This window comes from Haliotis asinina, chromosome 1 (genome assembly GCF_037392515.1).
Source record: "Haliotis asinina isolate JCU_RB_2024 chromosome 1, JCU_Hal_asi_v2, whole genome shotgun sequence".
Lineage (NCBI taxonomy): Eukaryota > Metazoa > Mollusca > Gastropoda > Lepetellida > Haliotidae > Haliotis > Haliotis asinina.
Window position 1 is genome coordinate 3,942,460 of NC_090280.1, and position 26,751 is coordinate 3,969,210.

At 39.8% G+C, this 26,751-nt stretch overlaps 1 protein-coding gene across 1 annotated transcript; it reads right to left on the reverse strand.

Moving 5' to 3' along the window:
• Window positions 1-4,298: 4,298 nt before the first annotated feature.
• LOC137286385 (homeobox protein PKNOX1-like) lies at window positions 4,299-21,573 on the reverse strand. Its single transcript, XM_067818222.1, has 10 exons — window positions 21,492-21,573; window positions 13,817-13,946; window positions 12,923-13,021; window positions 12,117-12,288; window positions 8,754-9,146; window positions 8,265-8,394; window positions 7,596-7,750; window positions 7,031-7,107; window positions 6,204-6,430; window positions 4,299-5,800 (listed from the first exon to the last, which is right to left on the reverse strand). Exons 2-10 carry the CDS (start codon window positions 13,915-13,917, stop codon window positions 5,661-5,663), a joined length of 1,494 nt encoding a protein of 497 aa, XP_067674323.1. The 5' UTR covers window positions 13,918-13,946; window positions 21,492-21,573; the 3' UTR covers window positions 4,299-5,660.
• Between the last annotated feature and the right edge of the window lie 5,178 nt (window positions 21,574-26,751).

Below are 26,751 nucleotides of genomic sequence, written 5' to 3' on the forward strand. Positions count from 1 at the left end.
AAAAACTGATTGTCATATATTTTTTTATTCTTTTAAAAAAGTTGCAGTGTATTTTTTCAATATACAGTAATATACAACAGTAATTGTGAATGAATCTAACAAGCCAATTGCATAGTAACAAATCAATGGAAGACATTGCATGCCCTCCCTCGTAAAGCATCGTAATACGTACCACGGAATTAAGTACATCAAACAACAGTATGGTCTCCCCCAACAACCAGTTTTACATTCTCAATACAAAGGTGATTGCAACACAGAGTTCATGACTCCACTTAGGTCTATTTTGGACATTCTTGATGGCCTTAAGGATCATTTGATCAGCTTGTCAGTCTGAAAGTAATGCTGGCCTCAGATGTTTACCACTGTGCTAAAAAACACTTTAAGGGAAACAGGTGAAACACATGCTAGCTAGTCCCCCTACCTCGAAGACATTAAATTACCCATGATAGTCTGATCTATACATTCACTTTTAAGATCATTACCAGCTCAATGAATTATGTAAAGTTCCATGATATTTTACATTTTGTTTTAATGTCTTGTCCAGATTCAAACAGAATCAATCATTCAATTCTTTGTTGGAAATTCTACTTTTAAGCCATAAGACATGTGGAACACTTTCCAGGTGCACACAATACTTCCTTGTGACTGATCAGCCACAACAAAATAATGATGATTGTATTGTAGGTTACATTCAATGAAAGCCATGGCAACCCCAAGGCCAGACCAATTTTATTTCTTGTTTTACGGATTGTTGTCCTCAGAAAACCCAACGACAGGAGGGGAACAAAATTAAAAATAAAATCACCAATCAAAGTAATATTCCATTCCAGTGCTCAAAGCATTTTACTTCTGACAATTTATGAAGTCTATATGGGGCAAAAAAAAACCCCCAAAAATCTAAACTAGTGTTTCTTTTTAGTTTTTTGGGGGCCAATAACAACAACAGGATTAGCTTTTCTGAGCGAGGAAAATTCACTTCTATTTTTTCTCTCTTATTCTTGGAAAAATATGGCGGGTAGATCCGTAAAACAAGAAATAAAATTGGTCTGGCCTTATTTTGATTTGCAGTATATGAATTCAACCAAAACCAAAACAAACCCAAAGCAGTTATTCGCATTGAATATTTACAGTATATTTATTATTTGGTCAAAAGTTTCATCTTTGAATTATGAAAGTGAAAGTGTTCAACTACAATCATCTGATAATATGTAGATGTAACCTCATTACCTGGCCACCAGGTGAGCTGGAACTAATAGGAAATGTACTGCTCAACTTTAACAGGAATATGCAGCTAATGAAGATAACCTGTGTTGCCATGGAAGCGAGAATGCTGATAATTATGAAAGATACTTACATACATATTCCCTTATTTGTTATGGTTTATTTGAGTGGCATTCTAGAAGTTGCAGGCATAGAGATGACACCACTTTATGGATGATCAACTCTGTCTTAAACATTGTGACACTTTGGTATAGGTACTCATGCAGTTTTCAAACATGGGGGAATGATGGGATACACCCTGATATAGACAAGATAAGATGATGCTATACTCACTGAGTATCACACCACACCCCCCCCAAACCTTGGTCTAATTAACTTCCTTTCACTGATTTTCATGATAATCCCACTCATCTAATTTTGTTCGGTTAAGCTCATTATCATGTCACTGTACCCCATCAGGAAACTTTCTCTGATGCTTTGTTTTCCCACCTTTTGTTATTGTTACCACACTATCTTATCTTGCACATAAACTGATGTACCCCATCAATCCCCACATCCTTGTAAACGGTATAAGAACCTCTATCGAAACGTCGCAATTCTTAAAATAAAGAAGTTGATCATCTATAAAATTGTACCATCTGTACATTTCTTAGGTCTGTGCCATGCTATGTCTTCCTCTCTCCTTAACAAATTTCCCCATGCAAAAATACAAGGAAATATACAATTCCCGCGTGAACATTTTATGAAGGAGTGACACCCCAACTTGGTAAAAAAGGAAAAAGCAAAATATTTTCACAAAACATTGGAATCCTTTTTCACGATACAATCTTAGCTGTCACAGGTGTGTAATTATCACTGAGTTATGGGACTACAGAGATGTTTAAGCATGAGAGTAAGGAGTTGCAACAATATTGTGTTACGGGACCCAGACTGTGTGTATATTATTCATATCAAATCTGATAAACATACAAAAACCAGAAACAATCTTTTTCAAGAATTCCAGGTATATATTTTCTCCTGAGAATAGAGTAAGTTATGATGATGTTACAAGCTGATCTAGAACACATCAGGGTGCACTAAAAAGAAATATTTTTTCCAACATTTTCCAGATAAGCATTGTTGGAAAACAAAACAGGTTGAAATTTTATAACAGTTAGACATAAACACAGCAATAGCTCTACTGAAATAGAAGATACCTGTCCAGGAAGACCTGCTATGTACATGCTGAAAACAAGCCTAGCCATTGTGATCCCTATACATCAGATCTACAGCTACATAGCACCATATGTAGACAATGGCATTATGCTAACAATTAGAGGAAGCCATTGACCTACACCTGTAGGCTGGAAGACCTCAACTAACATGTGAGCTAGCTGTGCAACAATAGAATTCAATGAACATTAGTTATTACTGAGTCAGTGCCATTTCACTATGCTTGTAGCAGTATTCCAGCAATATCACAGGCTTTGTGCATGACAAGAGCATGTTCCCCGACCTTCCCCGACATAATTACAGGGGGCAGCAACAAGCTCCCATCATATTCAACAATAGTGCAATAATGTATGCTTTGTTTTAAGATAAGCAGAGCTTGGAGCTAATTCTGGCAAGAAACAGCTTGTATAGCAAATTTGCAGAATGTTGTTTCACACACATCATGGCATCCTTAATATCTCCAGGGTATACGTTCTCATAAGTCTCCACTATACCCTGGACGCATCTACAGCTCGGTCGGAAAATTTTATTCACTCCCTCTACTGGCTCACATCCTCACAATCAGCCAATCACCTAAGCCGCCATTATAACTGAACTTGCCAGTGTCAATAACGATAGCGGTTGCAACTGCGAAGGTTTTTTCGAGGATGAAATCATACAGACACATTGATATGTTCGGAAATGATAAAAAAAAATATAGGCAAGAACTCCTTCTGCCTCTTTCAGAGAACCTCTGTATGGTTTGTTTTGCCAAGTTTAATCGGTTGGATAATTAAAAAAAGCGAAAGTGTGTTGTGTTTGGCTCGCTCAACTTCCCGGCATATACACCTGATTGGATAAAAAGTCAGCCAAGGGAGGTAATAAATTTATCGGGCTTAGCCATAGATGCATCCAGGGTATAGTGGAGACTTATCGGAATGTATACCCGGGAGATATCGAGGATGGCATCATGGGGGTCTCGGTGAATGCAACGTACCTGGTTCACACTTTTTAGGAAAGTCTTTATGTTCTCCTGAATGTGGACTTAACAAGAAGAACATCAACACTCATCTGAACAAAACCAATGTACTACTGGCACTTTTCTGAGATCTCAATAAGGGCTAAACCCAAAGAGCAGAAGGCCCTTACTCTGTATAATCACCAGTCTGAGCAATACTAACGGTACTACTGGCAGTTAAGGGATTAACCCCCTGAGCACACAGCCCTTACTCTGGATTTACAACTTGGGTAAAGCAATTCCCTAACTCACTGATGGTACTTGGAACATTTCTGTGCTTTATCATCCCCAGGAGAGGTCAGTGCTGATACAGATCTATACAGCCATACCTATTTCGTTATTGTTGCTGTGGTTACTTGTATTTTTTAGCATCCTTGTGGGTAACATGGGGATAACAGAACCTGAACATGAGGTGACAAGCAAACACTTTAACCATAAGGGTAATCCACTAGCCTTTGTCTGTACAGTGACAATAACACAGCTTCTGCCTGTTCTTAACAGACCGTTTACAAATGTTCTTACAAGAACACTTCTTCTAGATTGTTTTCTCCCTTCCCCACTCATAAATTCCCAAGTAAAATACTTTTCACATTTAAAGGGCACATTACTTCTACCGGTGATTATATTTTTGTCTCTCCTTCCTTTAGGTTTTCTGTGGACAAAATTCCATCAACCAAGAAATGAAAATAGGTCCGGTCTAATGGTAGACAACAAAGACGTTTATGATTCAAAATGTTGGATGAAGAAAGCTGATGCAGCACAGAGAAGTATCCATGTGTAAGAAACAGCACAGAAACACTCCTCTGGCTTTTTGTCAAGTATTTAAATAGAAGACATAGACATGAATGTTTACTTTTATGACATTTCATTTTTTCGAAAACCAAGTTTCTTTTGCTGCTCAGTAAAGTACTCCCATTTTGTAGTTGTATTTACCTAGAAGTATTTTGGTAGGTCCCCTCAACTTGTCTTAGAGACAAACTTTATGGATAACAACTTTATTATTTCGTGAGTGAGACGATTTGGTAGATTCATTGTCAAAGAGAGAATCTGTGTTGAAACATCACACTGCTGAAACAAAGAAGCTGTGATCCATAAAGTTAGTCTCTATTGTACCTCCCAGTTTCTTAAATGCCACTCAAAGAAGTTAAACTGGTGTTTTTGTTAGCAAAACTCTTGACTAGAACTTGAAAAATGCAGACTTGCTGAATATCTTTCCTTGCACATAACTGTGAATAATATACTTAAACCTTAAGGGTGAAATGGTACGTAAAGTGCATATCTTACCCTGGTATGTATTACGTTACATGGCCTTTGGTTTGGTCTGTTTCGGTTCGGAATATGACATGTGATCATTATGCTGAAATTTGACAAGAGTCAAACCTTACATTATTTAATAACATGGAAAAGAAATAACCAAAATCTCTGCTACTTTGAATGAACAAAACTGTCATTTTATGACTAGATAGAAATGCCAGTACAAATGTGGTGCACCAAAGTCAAGGCCACACACTGCAGCCCTGCTAATACCAACATACACTGTTTTACCCCAAGAAACTTTCATAAATGGGACTGGGGCAAGTATATCACCAACATCAAAAAAAAAGAAAGTCTGTTTAAGGTTAAAAGAATATTCATGATAGAATAATTTTGTAACTTGTGAATGAGAAATATGACTATTTGAATATCCTGAATGCTGTGCTGTTTGAATCTAATAACAATTATAAAGCCACTACTGACCAGTGCAAGAAGAAAGACGAGCTGATGATTTGAACACTTTGAGGCCCTCCATAAAATGCATGTGTCTAGCATCAACTTCACACGTAAACAGATCCCTTTTTATCATTTGTAACCATCGAAACAAGTCATCAAGAGTATTTATCAAAATACATGATGCTTGTTTTCAAAACAGGGAGATGATATCTGAAAGAAAAATATGGTTATCTGAAAGATAAGAATATTTTACACAGAAGTAGTTTGTATTTGAAAATCACACCTGGCTATTCCTTACTGCCATTATGATTTGCAGACAGAAGGTGACAGAAAGAAGAAAGAAAGAATTGTTTGCAGCCATGCTACACACACAGGTTACAAACACGCTGCCATGTCCCTCTGAGGAGAGTCAAGAAGACGTTCTGTATGGTGCATTCTGGGACTTGGCATATCATAGGAAGCACACATGAGAATGAACAAATACGATCTCACTTAGTGAGCAAATGTAACGAGAAAACATCTAATTGTCATCTTTACTAGAGTCAGACTCTTCTCCTGCATGCTCGGCCTCCATCTTAATTCCTTCATCTTCGCCATGAGGAGAACTGGAAGCCTGGTGAATATTTGGAAGTGATGTGATTATCTGCCCTTCAGTCATCACTGAAAAAGAGTTACTTCCCTTGTAATGAACCATCATTGATTTATGCAAATACCCGTGATTTCTTTAGTATACCTTTATCTGAACAAGAGTTCTCTACCATTTATTCCTCCCCACCCACACCACCATCGCCTGCACCACTACAGATAGTGTTTTATTATGAAACAAATATAACACTCAAATAATTTCATGCATCTATTTTCAACGCTTTTTTAAAAGTATGAGTTATCTCCCTTGTAGACACCAACACCAATAGAGGCTATTTTCTACCTAATGAAACAATTATGCAACTTCTGTACCTAAACTGTATGAATTTATCATCCCAGTCAGCAATATCAAGGACGCAATGGTCTTCACTCACAACAAGCATAGCCTGTTTGGGAAATCTGACCAAAATATTCTTACCAGGAAGCACAATTGGCTGTCCCTGTGAACCAATGACCTGTTGCTGTTGCTGGTTATCACAAAGCTGACCATCTGCAGCTGGCAGCTGGGGTGTGATATTGGCTATACTGTCTGGCCAGAACCTCTGCTGTGGCCGGGTCTGGGGCTTACTCTTCTTTGTCTTGGTAGTTTCTGGGTTACTGGCATCTAACATGGGCTGCAATATCCGGCGCCGGGCATTAATGAACCTGGATCAAGGGAAGATGACTGTATTAAGACAAGATGAGAGCTGAGATTTCTCAACAGTATTGCTATGCTTGTTACTTAACACAGCTATATGATGGCAGTCTGTAAACAGTGGGCTAGTTATCCAATGACATGGTAAGCATCAATCTTCACACAATGACATGTACCAACCAAATCAGCTAGTCTGACCATCCATTTCTGAAGGACATCTCAAATGACAAGCATGGGTTGCTGAAGATCAGCTGTAGCTACCATCTTGTGTGGACCGATATCACTGTAGTTACATACTTACATGCATGCATGCTTGTACCTGTACTATTGAAATACCACGCTTCAATCCTGATATAATTCTAAGACACTGACTCCAGTGTTAACCTGGGTACAAATGTCTTCCCGAGAACCTGATTTTGGAGCAAATCAGGATGCACATGGCTTTAAACAGTGTTCAGTAGTATCATACTGCACACACTTAACACAGGATGAAAATAATTATGTTTTTCAGAGAAGAAAACAGCACTCGGTCTAGACACAACCCGGACAAAGTTGTAATATAGTTTCTGTATAGTATAGTTGAGAATGCTTTTGCCTGCTTGGTTATTTACCAATTATTTACTTGAAGCAGGGTCAGGTTTGTTTGACTGGCTATTTGTCTCTTCTCATCTTCTGTTGGGTATGGATGCTGAAACAGAATTGATAGTTCCTGAAATCAGGGACTCAAAGGCAAGTTATCCTTTCAACAAATTATTCATCTTCATACAGCTCTTTATATTTGAGTAAACAACAGCATTCATTACTGCAGCCTTTCTGGGGATTAAGTTGAATATATGACCTTTACTCCAGGAAATAACTTGGCATCTCAATGTTTAGCAGACCATTGTGACTGGATACCAACATGTCACAATCACATGACATCACTAACCTCTGTGCTCTGTACATCACTAACCTCTGTACTATTAGTAAAGTGAAATACAGGACTAATGACTTGGGCTGACAAAAAGAATGTCATCCAATGTCTTTAATACAAATGCTACCAGTACTTGATAAAAGTTTCAAAAATGTTGCCAAGACTTCAGAGTTTCATTAATTTGTTTTGATTGTTTGTATATTTGGATGTTGTCTCCAAATTTGAATGGGTGAGCTTGCTCCATAGTCAGTAAGAGCACCTACCACTATATGCTGAAACAGCCATGTTTTCATGACCTGGGTGGCCTGTTTAGGAAGAACCCCTCGCTTGCTCTTTTTCTTGCCGAAGTCGTCATCATCAAACAATGCACTGAGACTGGCCGCTGACATCTGCGAAGGCACCTGAGGTGCCACAGAGGCTGAAATACAGGAAAACTTCATACTTTTTGATTCTGAAAAATACATTTATAGCATTATGTTCATATTTCCATATTGTGGAAGTCGTGGTGGCTGAGCGGGTTAGACAGATGACTTTCTGTGCTGGCAATTACATGACTCACTCTGAGAGAGCGGGTTCAAATTCCAGCAGGAACTCAACCAAAAATGTACTAGAATTTGTATATGAAATGATAGCTGCACATGGATTTTATAGTTCATCCATAGTTTACATTGAATATGTTGCACCACATTACCTTGACTGAATTTGAAACTAACAGGTACAGTTTGAACAAACTAGCAATGACCTGGATAAATCTAAAACCTGGTGTAATCTAAATGTGTACTCTTGCTCACTTAACAGACGATCTTGACACTCCAACCAGACACATGGGTGTTCTGACAGCTATCTGAGGGCACTGCACTCACCTGTAGGTGTACTGACTTGTGACAACAGGTGCCCCGACCACCCCTGAGACAGCAGGGTGCTGCACTCACCTGTAGGCGTACTGACTTGTGACACAACAGGTGCCCCGACCACCCCTATCTGAGACAGCGGGGTGCTGCCATGTATCACAGTTGCTGTAGGGGTCATGATTGGAGCTTGCACTGAAGGTGTACTTTGAATCTGGAGAGACAAAAAATTAGATGCAGATATAACAGAGGATTCTTTCTCCCCAGGTAAATTCTTCTACAAGAATAATATGTCAACCTAACTCCTAACCTAATCTAGAGGATCTTTTCCACAAAATGCAGGGGAGTACATTTTTTCGGAAACTTTTAAAAGGGGAATGAATTATCCTTCACAAAAGAGTTATTGTGGTTACACAAAACAGATTATTTAAAGAAATACTTGGATGAGAAAAACATTTAGAAAAGTAATGTTCAGAGCATCATTCTTCACCAGTGGATACCAACATGGTGACCATGGCAACAGGCCCCAGATAACACACAGGTCAGATCAATGGTATGCAGTTTCTGACTCACCTGAATGGGTTGTGCAACGATTCCTTGAGGCGTGTGCACCATCTGATACACTGTATTCCCTGACACGATTTGTCCTTGATTTATTGTTGCCATGGAAACAGTAGGCTGGGCTATCCCTTGCTGTATCACAACATTGCCGTTAACAGAGGTCACGACCCCAGGGGTGACAACTTGTTGCTGAACCTGCATGGAATTGGTTGGCTGACTAGGCTGTGGTGTTCCTGGCAAGGGAGGCGAGGAGTCGTCATATATGTTGTCTATACGCAATAGATTCTCACTCTGCAGCTTGCCCTTCAAACACGCTATATATCGTGTACAGAAGTCTTTACACAGTTCATTCACTTTCTCTAGCTCCAAGAGATGAATTCGTAGCACTTGTATTGCTTTAACCATCTGAAAACAACATTTAGACAGGTGATTTCATGTTTAATCTTAACATGAGAACAAGACAGAATACTTGGTTATCCCGTCAGTCACAAATGTGGCTAATATTGCAATATAAAACACATCAATCGTTTAGTCATGCATAAATAAGGTTATCGTACCTACACATAACTGTCAATTTCTGATTGGCTAAGTGCTCTTCTATCATTTTGAATGTACACAACTTATTGATGGAGAGTACATAACTCTGAATCTCTTTTTCTTGTGTCGTCTCCAAAATCTAGTGATGGCTACAGAAAGATTTGCCTCGCATTCCAATAAATATATTTTGACAAACTGTAGTCCCTGTGAATATTAAGTAGGGGTTCACACCGCCCTGACTTTACTAATAATTCCTGTGGGAAAAACTGCAAGATGCAAGATTCGAATCATTTTATTCACTCAGGTTGGCTGAAGTATACGATCCAATACCCATGCTTCAAACAGTTAAAAACTAACATTAAGGTCTTCAGTAAGATAACTGTATTGTTCACTGGTCCTTGTGGCCCATGGGTTGATGTACCCGTGATGTCCACCTTGTGACCAGTGAGTGACTTATATCAAAAATGTTTTGAACAGTGCTGCAGTTATACTACTGTCAGCTTCATGTGAGAGGAAACACCAGGGATAGTCATGGTCTTCAACAACTCATGTTTGTCTCCTCATGTATATAGATCTGAGATAGAACTGGTCTTCAGCAATCATGCTTGTCTTCCCATGGAGATCTGAGATAGAACTGGTCTTCAGCAATCATGCTAGTCTCCCCATGTTAAGCATTTGCAACAATGAACACAGGGGAGGAAGAAAGTTGTCTTCCAAAGCATGTTTAGACAGTAACAGAATTAAAACATATCAAGCATAGCAAGTTTAGTTAATAAACTGTGTGAAAGAGTGAATGTTGTTTACTACTATTTGTGGGTGCCAAATCTGACACCTGTTTTTTAAACTTTCATCACATTTTCACAGGGTATTAGCAGATTAAAAAATTAGTATACTGGCATCTAATTTGCTATTTAGCACAGAGCACAAATTTTTTCTCACAGGTTTTAATGATGTCCAAATTTGACGAGTTATAATACAAACCTGGGTTAAAACAACTATTCTGCTAGTCCTGAGATCAACAATACCCTTTTCCCACCAAAGTCTAGATATTTCACACAGTCTATTTGTCCTACTCCACCAGGTGGTGGTGATGTAATGCTATCTATTGGAACTATGTGATATACACCTTATAGCCTGGCAGTCAGTCACCTACTGACTCACTTCAACAAGATGGCTAAACGGGTGATACTCTCTGACATGGCTGCACACAGGTTATACCACTTATACCCCTGTCCTGGGACCAATCAGTGTCAGATCAGCTAATCCCCCAAGCTCAGTTAGGCTTTCCAGGTGTCAACTATCTCACTGTTAAAGTTACCATGCCTAATTATTTCTTACCAATTAGAACATACAGAAGGCTCAAGTCAAAAAGATTATAAGTATATAACTAAAGGTCAAATGAATATATACAACCACCACAACATGTAAGAATTAAACTAACAATTAAATGTTATCACATGAGATAATATCAGATCACTCCTCTGCCTAAAATGTGTTGAATTTAACAAAATATTTCCATGATGTGTTTACCAAATCCAAAATATGGAAAGAGTTCCGCCTGCAACCCCCATCTTTTTACATAGAATACTGCCACCTTCCCCGGTGTAATATTCCTGCACTGAAACAAGTTCATTGATGTGTTTTTCATATCTGTTCTAGTTTACTGAATGTATATTTAGGGTGAGGTATGCATGCCAGTTTGTAATTCTGGCTTTTGATTGGGGTGGGGGTTACGGGTGGAACTCTTACCCCAAAATATGACATATGTTATATCTGACCACTTTCTAAATGGCATTGTGTAATCATAGTTTTTGGCAGTGGGAGCCGTGCCAATCTACACAGAGGGGTACACAAAGTACGCAGTCTTGGCTACCCGTTGTCTGACTTTCATTTTTTGTGGAAGTCGCAGCGGCTGGCGATTAGGTGACTCAATCTGAGGGTGCGAGTTTGAATCCCAGAAGGGACTCAACCAAAAAAAGTACTATAATGTGTACTTTACCAAGAATATGAAATCGAAATTATGAGATATGTTTACATGTACTTTGTATCCTGCTTCTGTTTTCATGTTCTCTCATCTGTTTAACATCATTCACCCATACCCCTGTCTCTTAAATCTATTGAAAGGAATGCCTTTTGATACAGATAATAGAGATTGATGATCACTAAGTGATGTATGATTTTTGGAGACACACTTTTAAGCCAATCTGCAAAAAGGTCTTTATGGAATCAGCATATTTCACATCACATGCAAGTGGTGACACATATATGTATAGATGACTGACAAAATCAAGTGCTCTGAACATAGTTTAACATGTTTAAACTTAAAGTGACCTAAGAATAAGGATTGGGCACATAAATTAAAACTCTATTTTGTTAAAATAATTCATGAAAGACACTATTGATGAAATAGTTTTCATATTGAGCCTTTTAGAATTATTCCCATTGAAACAATATGCCACATCAATGACACTATTTCTTTACCATTCATTGGTTAATATCAGTTGTCAAGGTATGCTATCTGGTTAATATCAGCTATTGTATTCCATACCATCAGTTACAGTGTCCCCTTCCCTGTTCATTCTTTGAGCATTGTGTCCCTGATGTAAATTTTCTTACCTTAAAGTAGACATTAGAACTGGAATTCAGTTCTCATCAGTCAATTTCATCTCAACTAATTTCAGTTCAGTTAACTTCAATTGATTGACCTGCATCTAATTTTGACTTAAAGTTTATTTTCCGTTAAATATGTTGCCGCTGTTAGATGCTAAGTGTTCAGGGGTCACCCATGTTCACAAGCAGCTGTCCATGTGTGAGCCGCAGGAGTCAGGAGATACTTACCAAATTATCAAGTTCATTATCATCGCTGAAGAAGGCCTTATGTTCCTTTTCCTGGTGCTGTACAAAGGCCTGGATGTCAACATCAAAGCTCTCAGAAGTCGGGCAGTCGTGGGAGTGGGAGGCTTGCTCACATTTCTCAAACAGTAACGCCATAAGCGGAAACAATGGGTGTCTGGAAAACACAAAAACCTCATTGCTTAATCATGTTTATGCCTCTCTCTGCAATATCCCTGCTACATAACTTGGCCTGCAAGTATTCAAATATGAACCAGTGACTCACGTGGTCATACTTCTGTTGTGAGGATACAACCTCATGGTGTAGTGGATGCAGCTTTTCCCTAAGAAGTGGAAGATTCCCTGTTCAACTCCAGACATACAAAAAACAGTACTTAGGTGCTACCTTGCATCAAGGTGATCTAGTTAGTAATAGGCTGTAAATAGGTCATGACACTTCACCAGACCTTAGAAATGCTGCTGACAAAGAACACTTGGTCTCATCTAGTAAAGTCATATTTGGTGGTCATTCAGTTTTGAACCTGAACTGGTTCTTAAATATACTTTTGTCACCAGAAATCTGGTATCGGATGTAAGCTTGGCCCTATCTCAAATATTGCAAACTTGTGGGCACCGATGGAGCTGGGAACCAGTAGTAGCACCTTTGGAGTCTTACAGGCCCTTGGATTTGGCATTTGAATGATTCATAAAAATGTTGGGTGAATGGGTACCTCTGTGATCTTGAGAACAGTGGAAATGTATCAAGAGGCCTAGCATAGTGAGGACCCTGGACCTACATATGATGAATGTACCTGTATATGGCCTGTTTATAGTTCTCCACCTGTAGGGCCTCAGCCTCGGACACAGTGGCGCCACCCACAGGCTGTCCCACTGTTATGATGGTGGTAGCTCTGAAATATCAACAATAAAACGTCAGCTGTCAGGTACTGAAGAGTGAGTGAGAGAGACAATGACCTTTTCAGCCTATCACAAACTGGGGATACACATACAAATCTATGTGGTTTAATGGTACAACAACAAAACCATAAAAACTTGACCAAACCAAATGACCAACAAGACTTTTCAGTGAGAAATGGGAGCCAAATATATAATACATGAAAAGAAAAAGAAATGGGTTCAGTTTGTGATTCATTTGATAGCTATGCAGTCTGACTTAGAATAAGGGAGGTAACTCTGGTGTGACATCCCCCAGGACTGACAGACCACACCAAGAGTGAAAACATAAAACATGCTGTTCAGTGAAATTAACATTTGAGCAAAATTTTGTAAAGTGGAATTTATTCAAAGTTAGATTTCTCCATATCTCCATACAGTCAAAACGTCAAAGATTCAACCCTTTTCAAAAATATATATTTCCTTCCTAATGACTTGTATCATTAAGGGCTTAGCACTAATTTGACTGATGGTAGAAAAAAAATATATACTGAAACAATGTAAATACGGAACAAGTCCCATCACCATGGTTACAGTCCCATGGATTTTGATGTAAAAATAGGTTCTGTATGAATCAAAAGTATGACCAGTGTCAACTTCAACTCGGACTGTTACACCTGAGATTATTACACATTAGAAGTTGAAACATATACTCAATCAAATACAAATGCAGGAATGCCGTATTGGGAATCTGTGACCCCCTTGGATATCCCCTCTGCCCCTCCCACTCTTTCAGCATGACAGCCACTCACCCTCCAACATCTTGCACGACAGAGGCACCGGAGGCCACAGCCTGAGCTTGAGCCAAGATCTGTGCTTCCTGATACGATGGGGGCTGGGGGACCACAGACATGGCCCCACCCTGCCTGTGTCACATGAAGCCTAGGGGTGGGGACAAGATACATGTAAATAAAACACATTCCAACTCTGCTGAAAACAAACTCAGGTAGAGATACAGGATTTGGGAAAGAGAACTTTGACAATAAGCCGTGTTCAGGATTATTAGCCATTTTGTGAATTCAGAGTGGGCCACTGCCCTTGTATCAATAGTAAATTTCAAAATTTTAATGAGCCATTTTTTATTAAAATATGCAAAATGGTCCATGGCCCCTGCCTTTCCCAAACCCTTGATATATATATTGTTGTTGCAAGGAGTCAGAGGCCTGATTTTAGTCTTCAGTCAGTTTGTTTAGTGTTACTCCACACTCAGCACTGTTTCCGCCATACTGGACAAAAATAGTTAGGGATATATATAAATTCTGAAATCATGAATACTCGATGACACACTGGTAAAATACCAATCCTAAAAATACCAATATCCCTAAGTTACCTTGTCCTGCATATAAGGCGGCAGTGACACTGTGAACATTCCCAGATGATAAAACAATACAAATACCTTAGATTGTAGAAAAATGTAAAACTATAAAAATTTAAATTTGATCCAAATTTATCAGTCACATAGGTTAGAATGTAGAAAACTGACATTAAAATGTACTTGAAATATTAATGCTGCAGCTGTTCTAAGGTTCTTTATAGAAGTGGTCTTTAAGTTTAACATCGAGGAGGGCCTTTCAGTTTATACTAAACACATGATAAACAAACTGTGCACACAAAAATTTTAAATCTAAATTTATCAAACCTGTGTAGACACATAAGGATTTTAACTGATAACTGACATGTATCCTACATGCATGCATGTGACATGTTCCCGGACATCACTGGTTTCACCTTTAGGTGTGCAATATGTTGTTGCATGTGTATTTCGGGAAAGAGAATTTGAGCAAATGAATGCCACACAATACTGTCACTTAGAAAAACTCAACCCCTGCCCTTGCGATTGTTAAAAAAATTGTACGGCTATTGAAACACATAGCATGGCAAGGCTAATGTCTGCACATGAGGCAATTGGGATAGCCTGTGGGGGAATGTCTCAACGACAAGTGGCTGCACATTTTTCAATGCCACCGGAACACAATTTCTGCACTGGCGAAATGCTATCAGAACACCAATGATGTCACCTATCGGCCAAGTTCTGGATGTCCACATGTAACAACACCAAGACAGGACAGATGGATAAGGGTGGCCCATCTCTGTCACGAGTTTCAGACTGCAGTGATGATTGCTCAGACCACCCCAACAGAGTTTGACACTGTTTATGTCACTACGGGATGAGCCTATGTTGCCCCTCCACATGACCTAGGCTGATTACATCATCCAGAAGGTTGACTAATGTGGTGACGAAATCATGCCCACAGACCCTTGTTTTGGTGGAGAAAGGTTGTTCTTTAACAAATTACAGTTATGTCCAGGTTTAACATTTCCCATAGTGATGGACATCAACGTGCCTATTGATGCATGGGAGAATGTTATGCACAAGCCTGTGTCTTGGAGAGGAATCACTTTAGTGGTACTTTCGTGATGATTTGGGGTGGAATAACAGCATGCCAAAGAACTCCTTTGGTGAGAGAATGTTATGCACAAGCCTGTGTCTTGGAGAAGAATCGCTTTAGTGGTACTTCTGTGATGATTTGGGGTGGAATAACAGCATGCCAAAGAACTCCTTTGGCGAGAGAATGTTATGCACAAGCCTGTGTCTTGGAGAAGAATCGCTTTAGTGGTACTTTCGTGATGATTTGGGGTGGAATAATAGCATGCCAAAGAACTCCTTTGGCGAGAGAATGTTATGCACAAGCCTGTGTCTTGGAGAGGAATCACTTTAGTGGTACTTTCGTGATGATTTGGGGTGGAATAACAGCATGCCAAAGAACTCCTTTGGTGAGAGAATGTTATGCACAAGCCTGTGTCTTGGAGAAGAATCGCTTTAGTGGTACTTCTGTGATGATTTGGGGTGGAATAACAGCATGCCAAAGAACTCCTTTGGTGAGAGAATGTTATGCACAAGCCTGTGTCTTGGAGAGGAATCACTTTAGTGGTACTTTCGTGATGATTTGGGATGGAATAACAGCATGCCAAAGAACTCCTTTGGTGAGAGAATGTTATGCACAAGCCTGTGTCTTGGAGAAGAATCGCTTTAGTGGTACTTCCGTGATGATTTGGGGTGGAATAACAGCATGCCAAAGAACTCCTTTGGTGAGAGAATGTTATGCACAAGCCTGTGTCTTGGAGAGGAATCACTTTAGTGGTACTTCTGTGATGATTTGGGGTGGAATAACAGCATGCCAAAGAACTCCTTTGGTGAGAGAATGTTATGCACAAGCCTGTGTCTTGGAGAAGAATCGCTTTAGTGGTACTTCCGTGATGATTTGGGGTGGAATAACAGCATGCCAAAGAACTTTGGCGAGAGAATGTTATGCACAAGCCTGTGTCTTGGAGAGGAATCACTTTAGTGGTACTTCCGTGATGATTTGGGGTGGAATAACAGCATGCCAAAGAACTCCTTTGGTGAGAGAATGTTATGCACAAGCCTGTGTCTTGGAGAAGAATCGCTTTAGTGGTACTTTCGTGATGATTTGGGGTGGAATAACAGCATGCCAAAGAACTCCTTTGGTGAGAGAATGTTATGCACAAGCCTGTGTCTTGGAGAAGAATCGCTTTAGTGGTTCTTCTGTGATGATTTGGGGTGGAAAAACAGCATGCCAAAGAACTCCTTTGGTGAATGTTCAGGCAACTTAACTGGTGTGGGCTACAGGGATCAGATTCTTCAACCTGTGGCAATTACTTCACTGCAACGTAATGGCCTGGGTTAACATTCCAACAGGACAGTACCTACCCTCACACAGCAAGGGTTGCTATGGATTTCTCGCAACACCACAACATTGGCTTACTGCCTTGGCCTGCTGCACATTCACCGGATCTCTTTCCATACAGCATGAGCATGTTTGGAATGAGATGGATTTGACGGCTACGCTGTGTTCCCCATCCGCCAGATAACGTCCTTGACCTTGCAACAGAACTTGAGGGAATCTGGTGTGACATTCCACAAGCCTACCTTGCATGTTTGATAAGCTCATCATCGATGCATTGCTGTTCTCAATGCCACTGGTGGACACACCCATTATTGAGCTTGTAACATGAATGTTTGACTCTGTCCCGCTTGTGGACTCATGACGTCATTGTGAATGACATTTCAACTGAAATTGTCGCGACTTGTTATGGTCTCATGATCCTTCCATTTAAGTTTATATGTACCTTTGACATTGTTATTGTACTTATCAACTGGGATATTATTTTGAAAATGCACATTTTCTTTATGTGGTTAGTATATTTATACATTTATACATATTTATACATGATAAGTCTTTCAGGAAAACATTGCATCAAGGAAACAGTGATTATAATTTCTAATTTTTAACACTGAACTTCCTTTCTTCATGACTTTCAAAGCTAAGATCTATGTATTTTCATGCACACTGACCAGTCTGTGAACAGTTGAGTCTTGAATAGACCAGGCTGGGACTCATACTGAGAGCGACATCCTGACCTGTGAGGTTCAATATCATGTGCTCAGTCACCTCACAGGGACAGTCAGGTACAGGGGTTCCATTTTTTTTCAAAATAGTAAATTATCTTGACCAATTTTCCACTTGCCCTGACTTAATGACACGATGTTTGATGTCAATGTTTACTGCTCTGTTTATTGAAATGTGATATATTTCAAAGAACGATAACTCTACTTTATTAGTAATGTGAAATTTAATTGCTACATTAAGAGCAGATATGAACTGAAATGCAAATTTATTTGCAGTTTGAAACCATAAGTGGAAATTATCTAGTAGCCCACGGACAAGTAAGATACCATTATTTGAGTGCCTGAAATGAAAACTGACTTGTCCTGAGCGTTGGGAGATGGGCAATGGGATTTTTGATCCTCTGGAGGTAGCCAAGAGGAAGAAGAAAAAGGAGAAGAAGATAGTTTATTTGTATATAAGGCCATTCGACCTACAGTACAAAATAGTACACAGTACAGATACGTTACCTGATATGTATGTGTATACAATATGGGTCAAAGAGGCAAGTTTCACTAACAGTATTTCGGAGAATACACTTAATACAGATATATCACAAGGTAGATCAGAATATCTCCATCGATTTGGTTTGACTGACTCACCAAAACTTTGTAAAGGGGACGAATCAGTAGAACACATCTTACTGAGGTGATCAGCTCTAGAAACTGAACGATCTTTTGCATCTTCCGATACCCTCCAAGACATCTTTGACAATAATAACAACCAGTGGAAAGCAGTCGACAACATCTTAGGGAAGAGAGACTAATGGATACGTGCAAGGGTCATGGTCACCAGACCCACGGACTTACACCAGTAACCATATATATCACAAGGTTGTTAGACATGTTACATATCTGAGGACATTGGATGGAGATAAAGTGGCCGGTAGTAGGTTTATATAGGATGGTATATTATACAGCTGAGCTATCAGATGTGTACATTTTCACAAATCAAGGAGACCATGCTGTTAACACTATGTCACAGAATAAAGCGTCCAATCATCACATCAACTGCTGAAGATCGGAGTTTGATAACTCCCATGGGCTCAGTATGAGAAGCACATTTGAACTGATTTGAAGGGATTCACATTGTGATATTGCTGGAATACTGTCAAATGCAGTGTAAGAAAGAAACTCACCCCACCTAGTCAACCCATCCAATCCAGTAAATCCCCATTTATAACATGCATAGGTTGCTATAACAACTGATTCTCATCGTCATGCGACTGTTTAATAATTAACATTTTATTCTAACATGTAATGGACGATGTTCTCTACTTGGAAGCCAGTATGACGATGAGATACATATACAACTGAGACATATTCTAAAACGTTTAGTGTACAATAAATTACTGTATGATTTTCCCAGTAAGATTAGGGTTTCCTAAGGTATAAATCATTTGGCATTTAGAAGGTTGAATCATGTGTATTCAACTGAGATCAGGTGTTAATCTTCAGATACCCCAAATCTGAAACAAACTTCATTAAAAACTGCAAATAAATATTCCAAATTAATGTTATTATAGTAGCAACTTCCATTCCCATTTTAAAGAGTTAGTGGGTTCAGTCTTATTCTGCACTCAGCATTATTCCAGATACATGGCGGTAGTCTGTAAATAATCTAGAGATCAACATCATGAGCACTGATCTACACAAGTGGGATATGATGACATAAGTCAGCAAGCCTGATCCCCTCAATCCTGTATGTCACCTCTTACTACAAGCATTGGTTACTGGAAACCAGTTCTAACCAGGATCTTCAAGGATCCCATTTTAAGGAAGTGACTTGTACTTCTCTGATATCAATATAAGTAAAGAGGGAGATGCATAAATGCTTGACTTTCCATCACTGGAAACCAGTTCTAACCAGGATCTTCAAGGATCCCATTTTAAGGAAGTGACTTGTACTTCTCTGATATCAATACAAGTAAAGAGGGAGATGCATAAATGCTTGACTTTCCATCACTGGAAACAAACCCTAGGAATTAATAGGACAGAAACTTTGAATTAACTCACATTTTCCACAAAAATTCTTTTCCCGATTAGCAGGATATGACAGTTTCTGAAGTTTTTACATTTGGTAACATAAACATATCCATTAAACAATATTCTAAGAAATCTTGTGAGTGACTGAGGGAAGGAGGGAGGGAGGGAGGGAGGAAGAGACAGCTGGTAATGATTCACAACGATCCTCAGTATGGGCCTATTAGCAGGTATAGATGATGTGGACAAGTACCCTAAACGATACGTCAGCAAAGATTCATTTTTGAAGTGATGTCTCCATATTGAATTCTGAGTCATAACTAGCTAATTATCATGATTTCAGTATGATTTGGGGGTTATTTCCTGATGCATGTAGTCTGATTTAAGTGACAAAGCCTTGAGTTAACATGTTACTGTTGTATATGGCAAATGTTGATAGAGATAGAACATTACAGGCTACCAGTCACGTTACACAGTACAAGCTAGTGGAAACTAAGCATTAACTGGGTAAAGTTAATCCATTAATATTTCTTAAAATTCTTCCCATGGATCAGAGTTTGTTTTATTCATGATTTCAGTGTTTAATACCACAATTCAGTCATAAATAAATGTAAAACAAGAAAACAGTTTTCACAAGCTCCACAAAGCCTCATTTCAGAATTAAGATTGTTCATATTGTAATAAATAATATGGAGGTACATATTACCAACTAGATAGGAAATCAAATACAGGCTCATGAAGAGGCAAGGGACATCTAAAACTTGAAGAAAAGTATTCAAAATTAAACAACATACACAAAGAGCCTATTTCTGGAAAAATATAATTTATGACACAGATTTTCAAGCTCACTTCATATGGTGATCTGACTCATCATTAACACCATTTTTGTCCAGGTTTCAACTGTCACATTGCAACTATAAATAAAATTTCAATGTTGATCTAATAGGTATCTAGTTCCGATCCTTATGGAAAATGCGATGCGATAGAAAAAAATGATTATTCCTGTGTCTCTCAAATTAAAACAGGCTAAAAACTGCCAATCTACCAGATAACGGGACATTATTATAGATTAAACCGACTGAGCACGTCATGCGTCGCTGCACGCAAAAACTTACAATTTGCCCCGACATCCCATGTGAATGAGTCGCCATTGCCCTACTGCTCACATGATAGCGAGGTAGGTATTTACGTGCACACGCCACTCGGCTCGGCACCAATCATGTGTAAAGAACGTTCTGCTGTCAATCAGTCATAATTAATCCACACAAAACTCATCACCAAGGTCCACCCACAATCATCACTAGTTGTCAATCACCCGACAGTGACAGTCGCTGTCAGCATGCGACCGCTCAACCCACAACGAACGCGATTGTTCGGGACGATTGTTCTCCGGTAGCTACACGCTGTCTTCAGACGTCCTCGCTTTATTCTTAAACGCCATGTTATGCTGGATAGCAATTGGTTTCAATTTTATTTCCCGTAAGTAAGTCGGTCATTTTTTGACGAGTTTCCGTTTGAAAAATCCCCCCAAATTTCAAATCAAGTCTTATCCCTTAAGTGCCATGGTTATCATAATCGTGAGAAAACAACAGATTGCGCCATTAAGATTCGATTTACTGCACGTTGGCTTGCAAGACGCAGTGCGGTCAGCTATATCAGCAATTAATCTTTTTGAAGAGTTAAGGAAAGGTGTTTGTATGCGTTTGTGTAACATATTCTCATATGTCTCTCCGAAAAAAGGAAATATTCATCTCGAAACTCGCCGAATTTCTCGCGGTATCTAAGTAGCAAATAGCATGATAAAATAAACACACAAAATGGCCAGGGAAGGCCGAAAAGCCAGCGAAACATTCCGACTCCACTTCGGCCTGTTCCATCATGACTATGTTAATGAATGACATTAAATCAGCTCGGAAGATAAATGGAAATTGTGGAACTAATTCTGAGCAGGCAATACTGCTCGGTTATTGGTAGCTTACCTTGCAAAGCGACAGTGTCACTCTTCGTCAAAATGGCGCGCGTCAATTAGCGATACTGCCCACCCCGTCACGTGACCTGACGTCACTCGCACGTTGCAACAAAGGCATGCACGGGAATGGGAGTGTAGCTACATATCCCAACTGCCGTTATCTCCCCTGCTACATCAAAAACTATCAACTCATTGTGGTACTGAATATCGTTGATTTGTCAGTCTCGACGAAATAATCCTGTCTGGTTGTTTTGACCTATTTTCCATCAAACAGAGATGCCACTATTTGGAGAAAGGTCTTCGACCGTAACAAGCAAAACCCCAGCATTAATAATGTTCAAGGAAAGTTGCTTTAAAACTGAAAGGGGAGTTGTAGCTCTGGGAAGTCTTCCGCGCCTGTCGATATCAGAAAATTGATGGACAGATGTCATTGCCTGAGAAATAGATGAGCTTTCTCGCGGCGGTGTCAAACAATGGGCTGACGGCACGAGGGGGTGTTGTGGCTAGTTTGAGTGGCAGAGCGATGTCAGTACAACTGCCGGCCGGGCGGCCCCACGGTAAGGCCGCGGCGTTATGCTCTAATTGGCACGTGAATATCGTGTAAATCTATTTCAGTGTACGCCCATACGCTCAACATGGGCGACGTCAGTTGTCGGTAATTTACTGCTAGTCTGGGTATATACAGTAACATGACATGGTACATATGTAAATCATGCTTAGTCAGTAACTAACTTTACTTTTGATGTTTTGCGATAACAGGTGTAGGTAATGTGAACATTTTCGCCTCACAACATGAAGTTGTGTTCATTTATTTACTTATGTAATTATGACTGAAAACTGCCATGCCTGAATCAACATTTGAAAACCAAATCGGAAATGACGAATTTGCAGGCACGTGATGATATACTTTAAACATATAAATATATTATTCGATTACTAAGATGATAACGATAAGTTATTGTTTAAAACAATACCGTGTTTGGTGACGGCTGTCTGTAAATACACGATTTTGGATCTAATAATCCGGTGATTAACCTCATGAGCATAGAACTACGTAAATTGGATACAATGACACGTAGACAGCGAATCTGATCCCCAACAACCTTCATCTCTCGGATCCTGTTATAGTCGCATTTCACGACAAGCAAGCTTTGCTGGAGACTGACCCGGATGTTCGAAGGTGAACTGAGTGGGTTTGAGTTTCTAGCAATAGATGTACTCGATGCTACGTTTAGATGAGAGAGTGAGTTTGGGTTTTACGCCTCTTACAGCAATATCTCAGTAGAACACCAGAAATGGGCGTCACACATTCTGCTTATGTGGGAGGTGGAAACCGAACCGAGTGAGAAGCGGGCGCTTTAACCACTGGGCTACCGCACCTACCTGCTACATGCTAAAAACCAAAACCGAAACCCCCCAAAAACAACAGCAACAAAAAACCACCACCACCAACAACAAAAGCAACAACAAAACAACAAAAACCAAACCAAACCAAACCAAACCAAACCAAACCAAACGAACAACACATCCGTTCAGAAAACGGAGGTGTAACCCATCTAATCTATCACATGAGCTAGGGTAGAGCTGTGTTTTCCTTTGTAGTGAAGACAACCGGAGAAGATAGAAAACCAGCAAAACTCCCCCATCCCCAACCCCTGTATCAGCCCAGGGACCATATAATGCAGACCTAGTGCTGGGGACTATATGTATTTGGCAATAATAATAAGAGCATAATAATAAGAAATCTTCACTTAAAGAGTACTTCGCATTGAGGCCGACTATACTGGGTTTATGTTTTTGATTCACTACCTGACGGCACCACATGGCTATGGAGAAACGAGCATTTGTGGCGCCCATCACAGAATGGCAGATTCTAGACTTGCTTCATTTAGGGCTTTAGCATTGCAGGCTGGGCCAGGCAGTAAGGAAAGTAATGCCGTTCAGGGACTGTGAGCCAAACTAGGTCGCTATGTGCGTCGTTAGCTCGCGATACCAATAAACCAGTCTCTTTCCCTGGAAGGTATGTTGCGCTCATTTGACACCGAGTAGTGCCAGCACAGCATTTGTACAGGAAACCAGGCGACGAAATAACGGTATCTAGCCAGGGACGTAGTTACCACGATAAGATAAGCCCTTGCTTACGTTTGATTGTTTCTTAAAAGGCAGGACAAACCCACAATACTACCTAAATATGAAGCTTTGTGACCGATCGAGTGAAGCTGAGGTGTCACGAATACGGGGAAAACATTGCCGCAAACATGTTCAAAGGGGAACAACTCGGTTAACAAGCGCTGCAGCACCGATAGGGTTGATCTATACACACCTGTTTCCTTCTTGGTTCTAATCCATTAGACCATTTTCTAACGACGTTGTAAAATAGTTGCTTTTACGAATGATCTGATCTAGGAGAACTCACTCCATTGAATTTTATGGGTCACAGACATTTGTTCCATGTGGGTTTGACCACGACTTGGTGCTGCCAGGACTGTCTGATGGAGTGAGTGAGTGAGTGAGTTTAGTTTTGCGCCGGAATCAGCAATATTCCAGCTATATGGCGGCGGTCTGTGAATAATCGAGTTTGGACCAGACAATCCAGTGATCAACAGCATGAGTCATGGAACCGATGACATGTGTCAACCAAGTCAGCGAGCTTGACCACCCGATCCCGTTAGTCGCCTCTTACGACTTTTGTGGCAAGCATGGCTTATCGAAGGCCTATTCTACTCCGGACCTTCACCTGTATACTGCCTTAAGGAGTGTTTGAATGGCATTTAGAAGTGATACAGGGCAAGATAACAGTGTGTGTAGTCTGACACATTACCCAGGAATATTCCAGCGCTGTGGATGCTGAACAATCTCGTCTGGATGGAACAATCAGGTGACTGGTATGATGAACGTCAGTCTGTGCAGCGGGTCGAACAGCTGACACATATAGTGGTCTCTTACAAGCACCTGTTGTGGATCTGTTTGTGTATCAGGGCAATATGGTAACTAGTAATATAACCACCCTCCAGGAAAGCACAGACCTAAACGCGGAAAGGTTCAAGCAGACAACTTTATACATTTTGCATACAAAAACTCTCCATGTAACACATCCAAAACGGAATTCTCATGAGGACTGGGATATTTCAACTGTTTCTGTGTAGCTTGAATATTGCAGGATGTGGCATTAAACAACAAAGAAATATGAAAACACACAAAACAATGAATATATTTTTTCATTTTCTGTATACTATGAACACATTTATTTATCGAAGTTTATTGGTTGCCTGTGTTTATTGTTTGTTCCTTGCCCGTGTTTGTTGTACGTTGTATGCCCGCGTTTATTGTTTGTTTGTTGCTAGTGTTAATTGTTTGTTGGTTGCCCGTGTTTATCTTTTGTTGAATGGTTGTGTTTATTGTTTGCCCGTTTATATTGTGTGTTGGTTGCCTGTGTTGGTGTCGCACGTTTGTTGATTGCCCGATTATTTGTGTGTTCCTTTAAAATCAACGTGATAAATCCTATAGTCCTAGCCACTGTATTGTGAAAGTGTCCTTCCATTGTTATAGCGTTTCCAGCGTTAAAGAACGTAAAACAATGAACTCGTAGAAATTGAAGTCTTGATAAATTATTGTACACTTTGGCTTCTGAGTTCGCCATTCAGCAAATGTTTGACTGCTAAAGTGGAACGAAAGGTTCGTCATTGAAGTCATTGAAGGCGCAGAGCAGTTCAAATAAAACTCCTTAAAAATGCAAATACAAGGTATTATGGTTGGATACATTATTCACCACGCACTCATACTGAGAAGATATTCACTGTGACGTGCGTCATATGTTGTATATGTTGTACATACTATACATATGTATCCGGGCCTTCATGCAATAAACTGATTGACTGATTCACAACAAAAGTTTCATGTAGAATGCAACTGAATCAAATCTAAAGTAATGGGTCAGAAATATATTATCAACTGGCCAATATCTTGGTCTGATAGTGAGAAACAGTTATACTGAATGTTAAATGGCGAGCGGTCAGTCTTGGATGTAGGTCGATGTTGACAATCAGATGAAGAGGCAGGCAGTTGTAGATAAGCCGAATGATGGCACATCTCCTGCATTACTCTTAGTGTCAGTCCATGTGTGTGTGTTTACACGGCTCTTGAAACTTTTTTTTTTGTCAGGTTTCTAAGCAGAAGACATAAACACGAACACTTACTATTATGGGATTTCATTTTTGTCTAAACTTGCGTTTCTTTTGCTGTTCAGTATATAATTTCTCATATTCCCATCTTATTTACGAAACTGTTTCATTGAAGTTTTGTTCACATGGCAACCACATAAAACCCATTTTGCCAGATTGAGTAGGTTCTATGTACCTTTAGACGTATAAGGGGATCTTACTCTTCCCATATCACATCTCCAATAATAAGGTCATTCTGATCGAGGTTCCTCAGCTTCAGCCTATTTTGGCATGCGTGAGTGTGCGAGTTTAGTTTTAAGCCACACAGCATTACACCAGATGTATGATGAAGGTATGTAAATACCTGAACGAACCAGACAATCCAGTGATCAACAGTATCAGCATCGTTCTGCGTAACTGACATACGATGACATACGATGACACCAATTAAGCGAGCCTGACCACCCGATCTCGTTAGCTGCCTCTTACGACAAGCATGGGCTACTGAAGATCAGTTGTATCCAGGATCTTCGTGTGTCCGCTTTGTGTGACTATTTGGCATGTTTCGAGACGTTTCGGTTCCTTAAGACGTAAACAAGTAACACAGCAACTGCTTCTTTTGACCTCATATGTGGTTTTTTTGCTCAGAACATCCCGTTAGCTGCCTCTTACGACAAGCATGGGCTACTGAAGATCAGTTGTATCCAGGATCTTCGTGTGTACGCTTTGTGTGACTATTTGGCATGTTTCGAGACGTTTCGGTTCCTTAAGACGTAAACAAGTAACACAGCAACTGCTTCTTTTGACCTCATATGTGTTTTTTTTGCTCAGAACATGCCGACTCAAAAACTCGATATCAAGGCCAAAAGACAAAACTATTATCTTTGACCTATACTATGGATCAAGAATACGCCAATTTATCCATTCTCGCCTCAGGCTATGTTGCAGTGATTTGAATGATGATAGGTTTGATGGACATACCGTCGACAGTCTCTCTTGTTCATGTGGTCATCTAGTCAAAATGCTAAAATGCTGTGCCGTATTTCTTCACATGCAATAAATACACGGAATTAAGACAAAAATCATGTTTCTCTTGAAAGGGGTTCAGTA

Coding starts and splice junctions, on each gene's coding strand:
- LOC137286385 (XM_067818222.1), bottom strand. CDS start 13,917: ATGTCTGTGGTCCCCCAGCCCCCATCGTATCAGGAAGCACAGATCTTG. Junction 9,147..12,116: donor ATAATGAACTTGATAATTTG/GTAAGTATCTCC, acceptor TGTTGTTTTCAG/ATGGTTAAAGCAATACAAGT. Junction 7,108..7,595: donor GGCTGTTTCAGCATATAGTG/GTAGGTGCTCTT, acceptor ATTCTGTTTCAG/CATCCATACCCAACAGAAGA.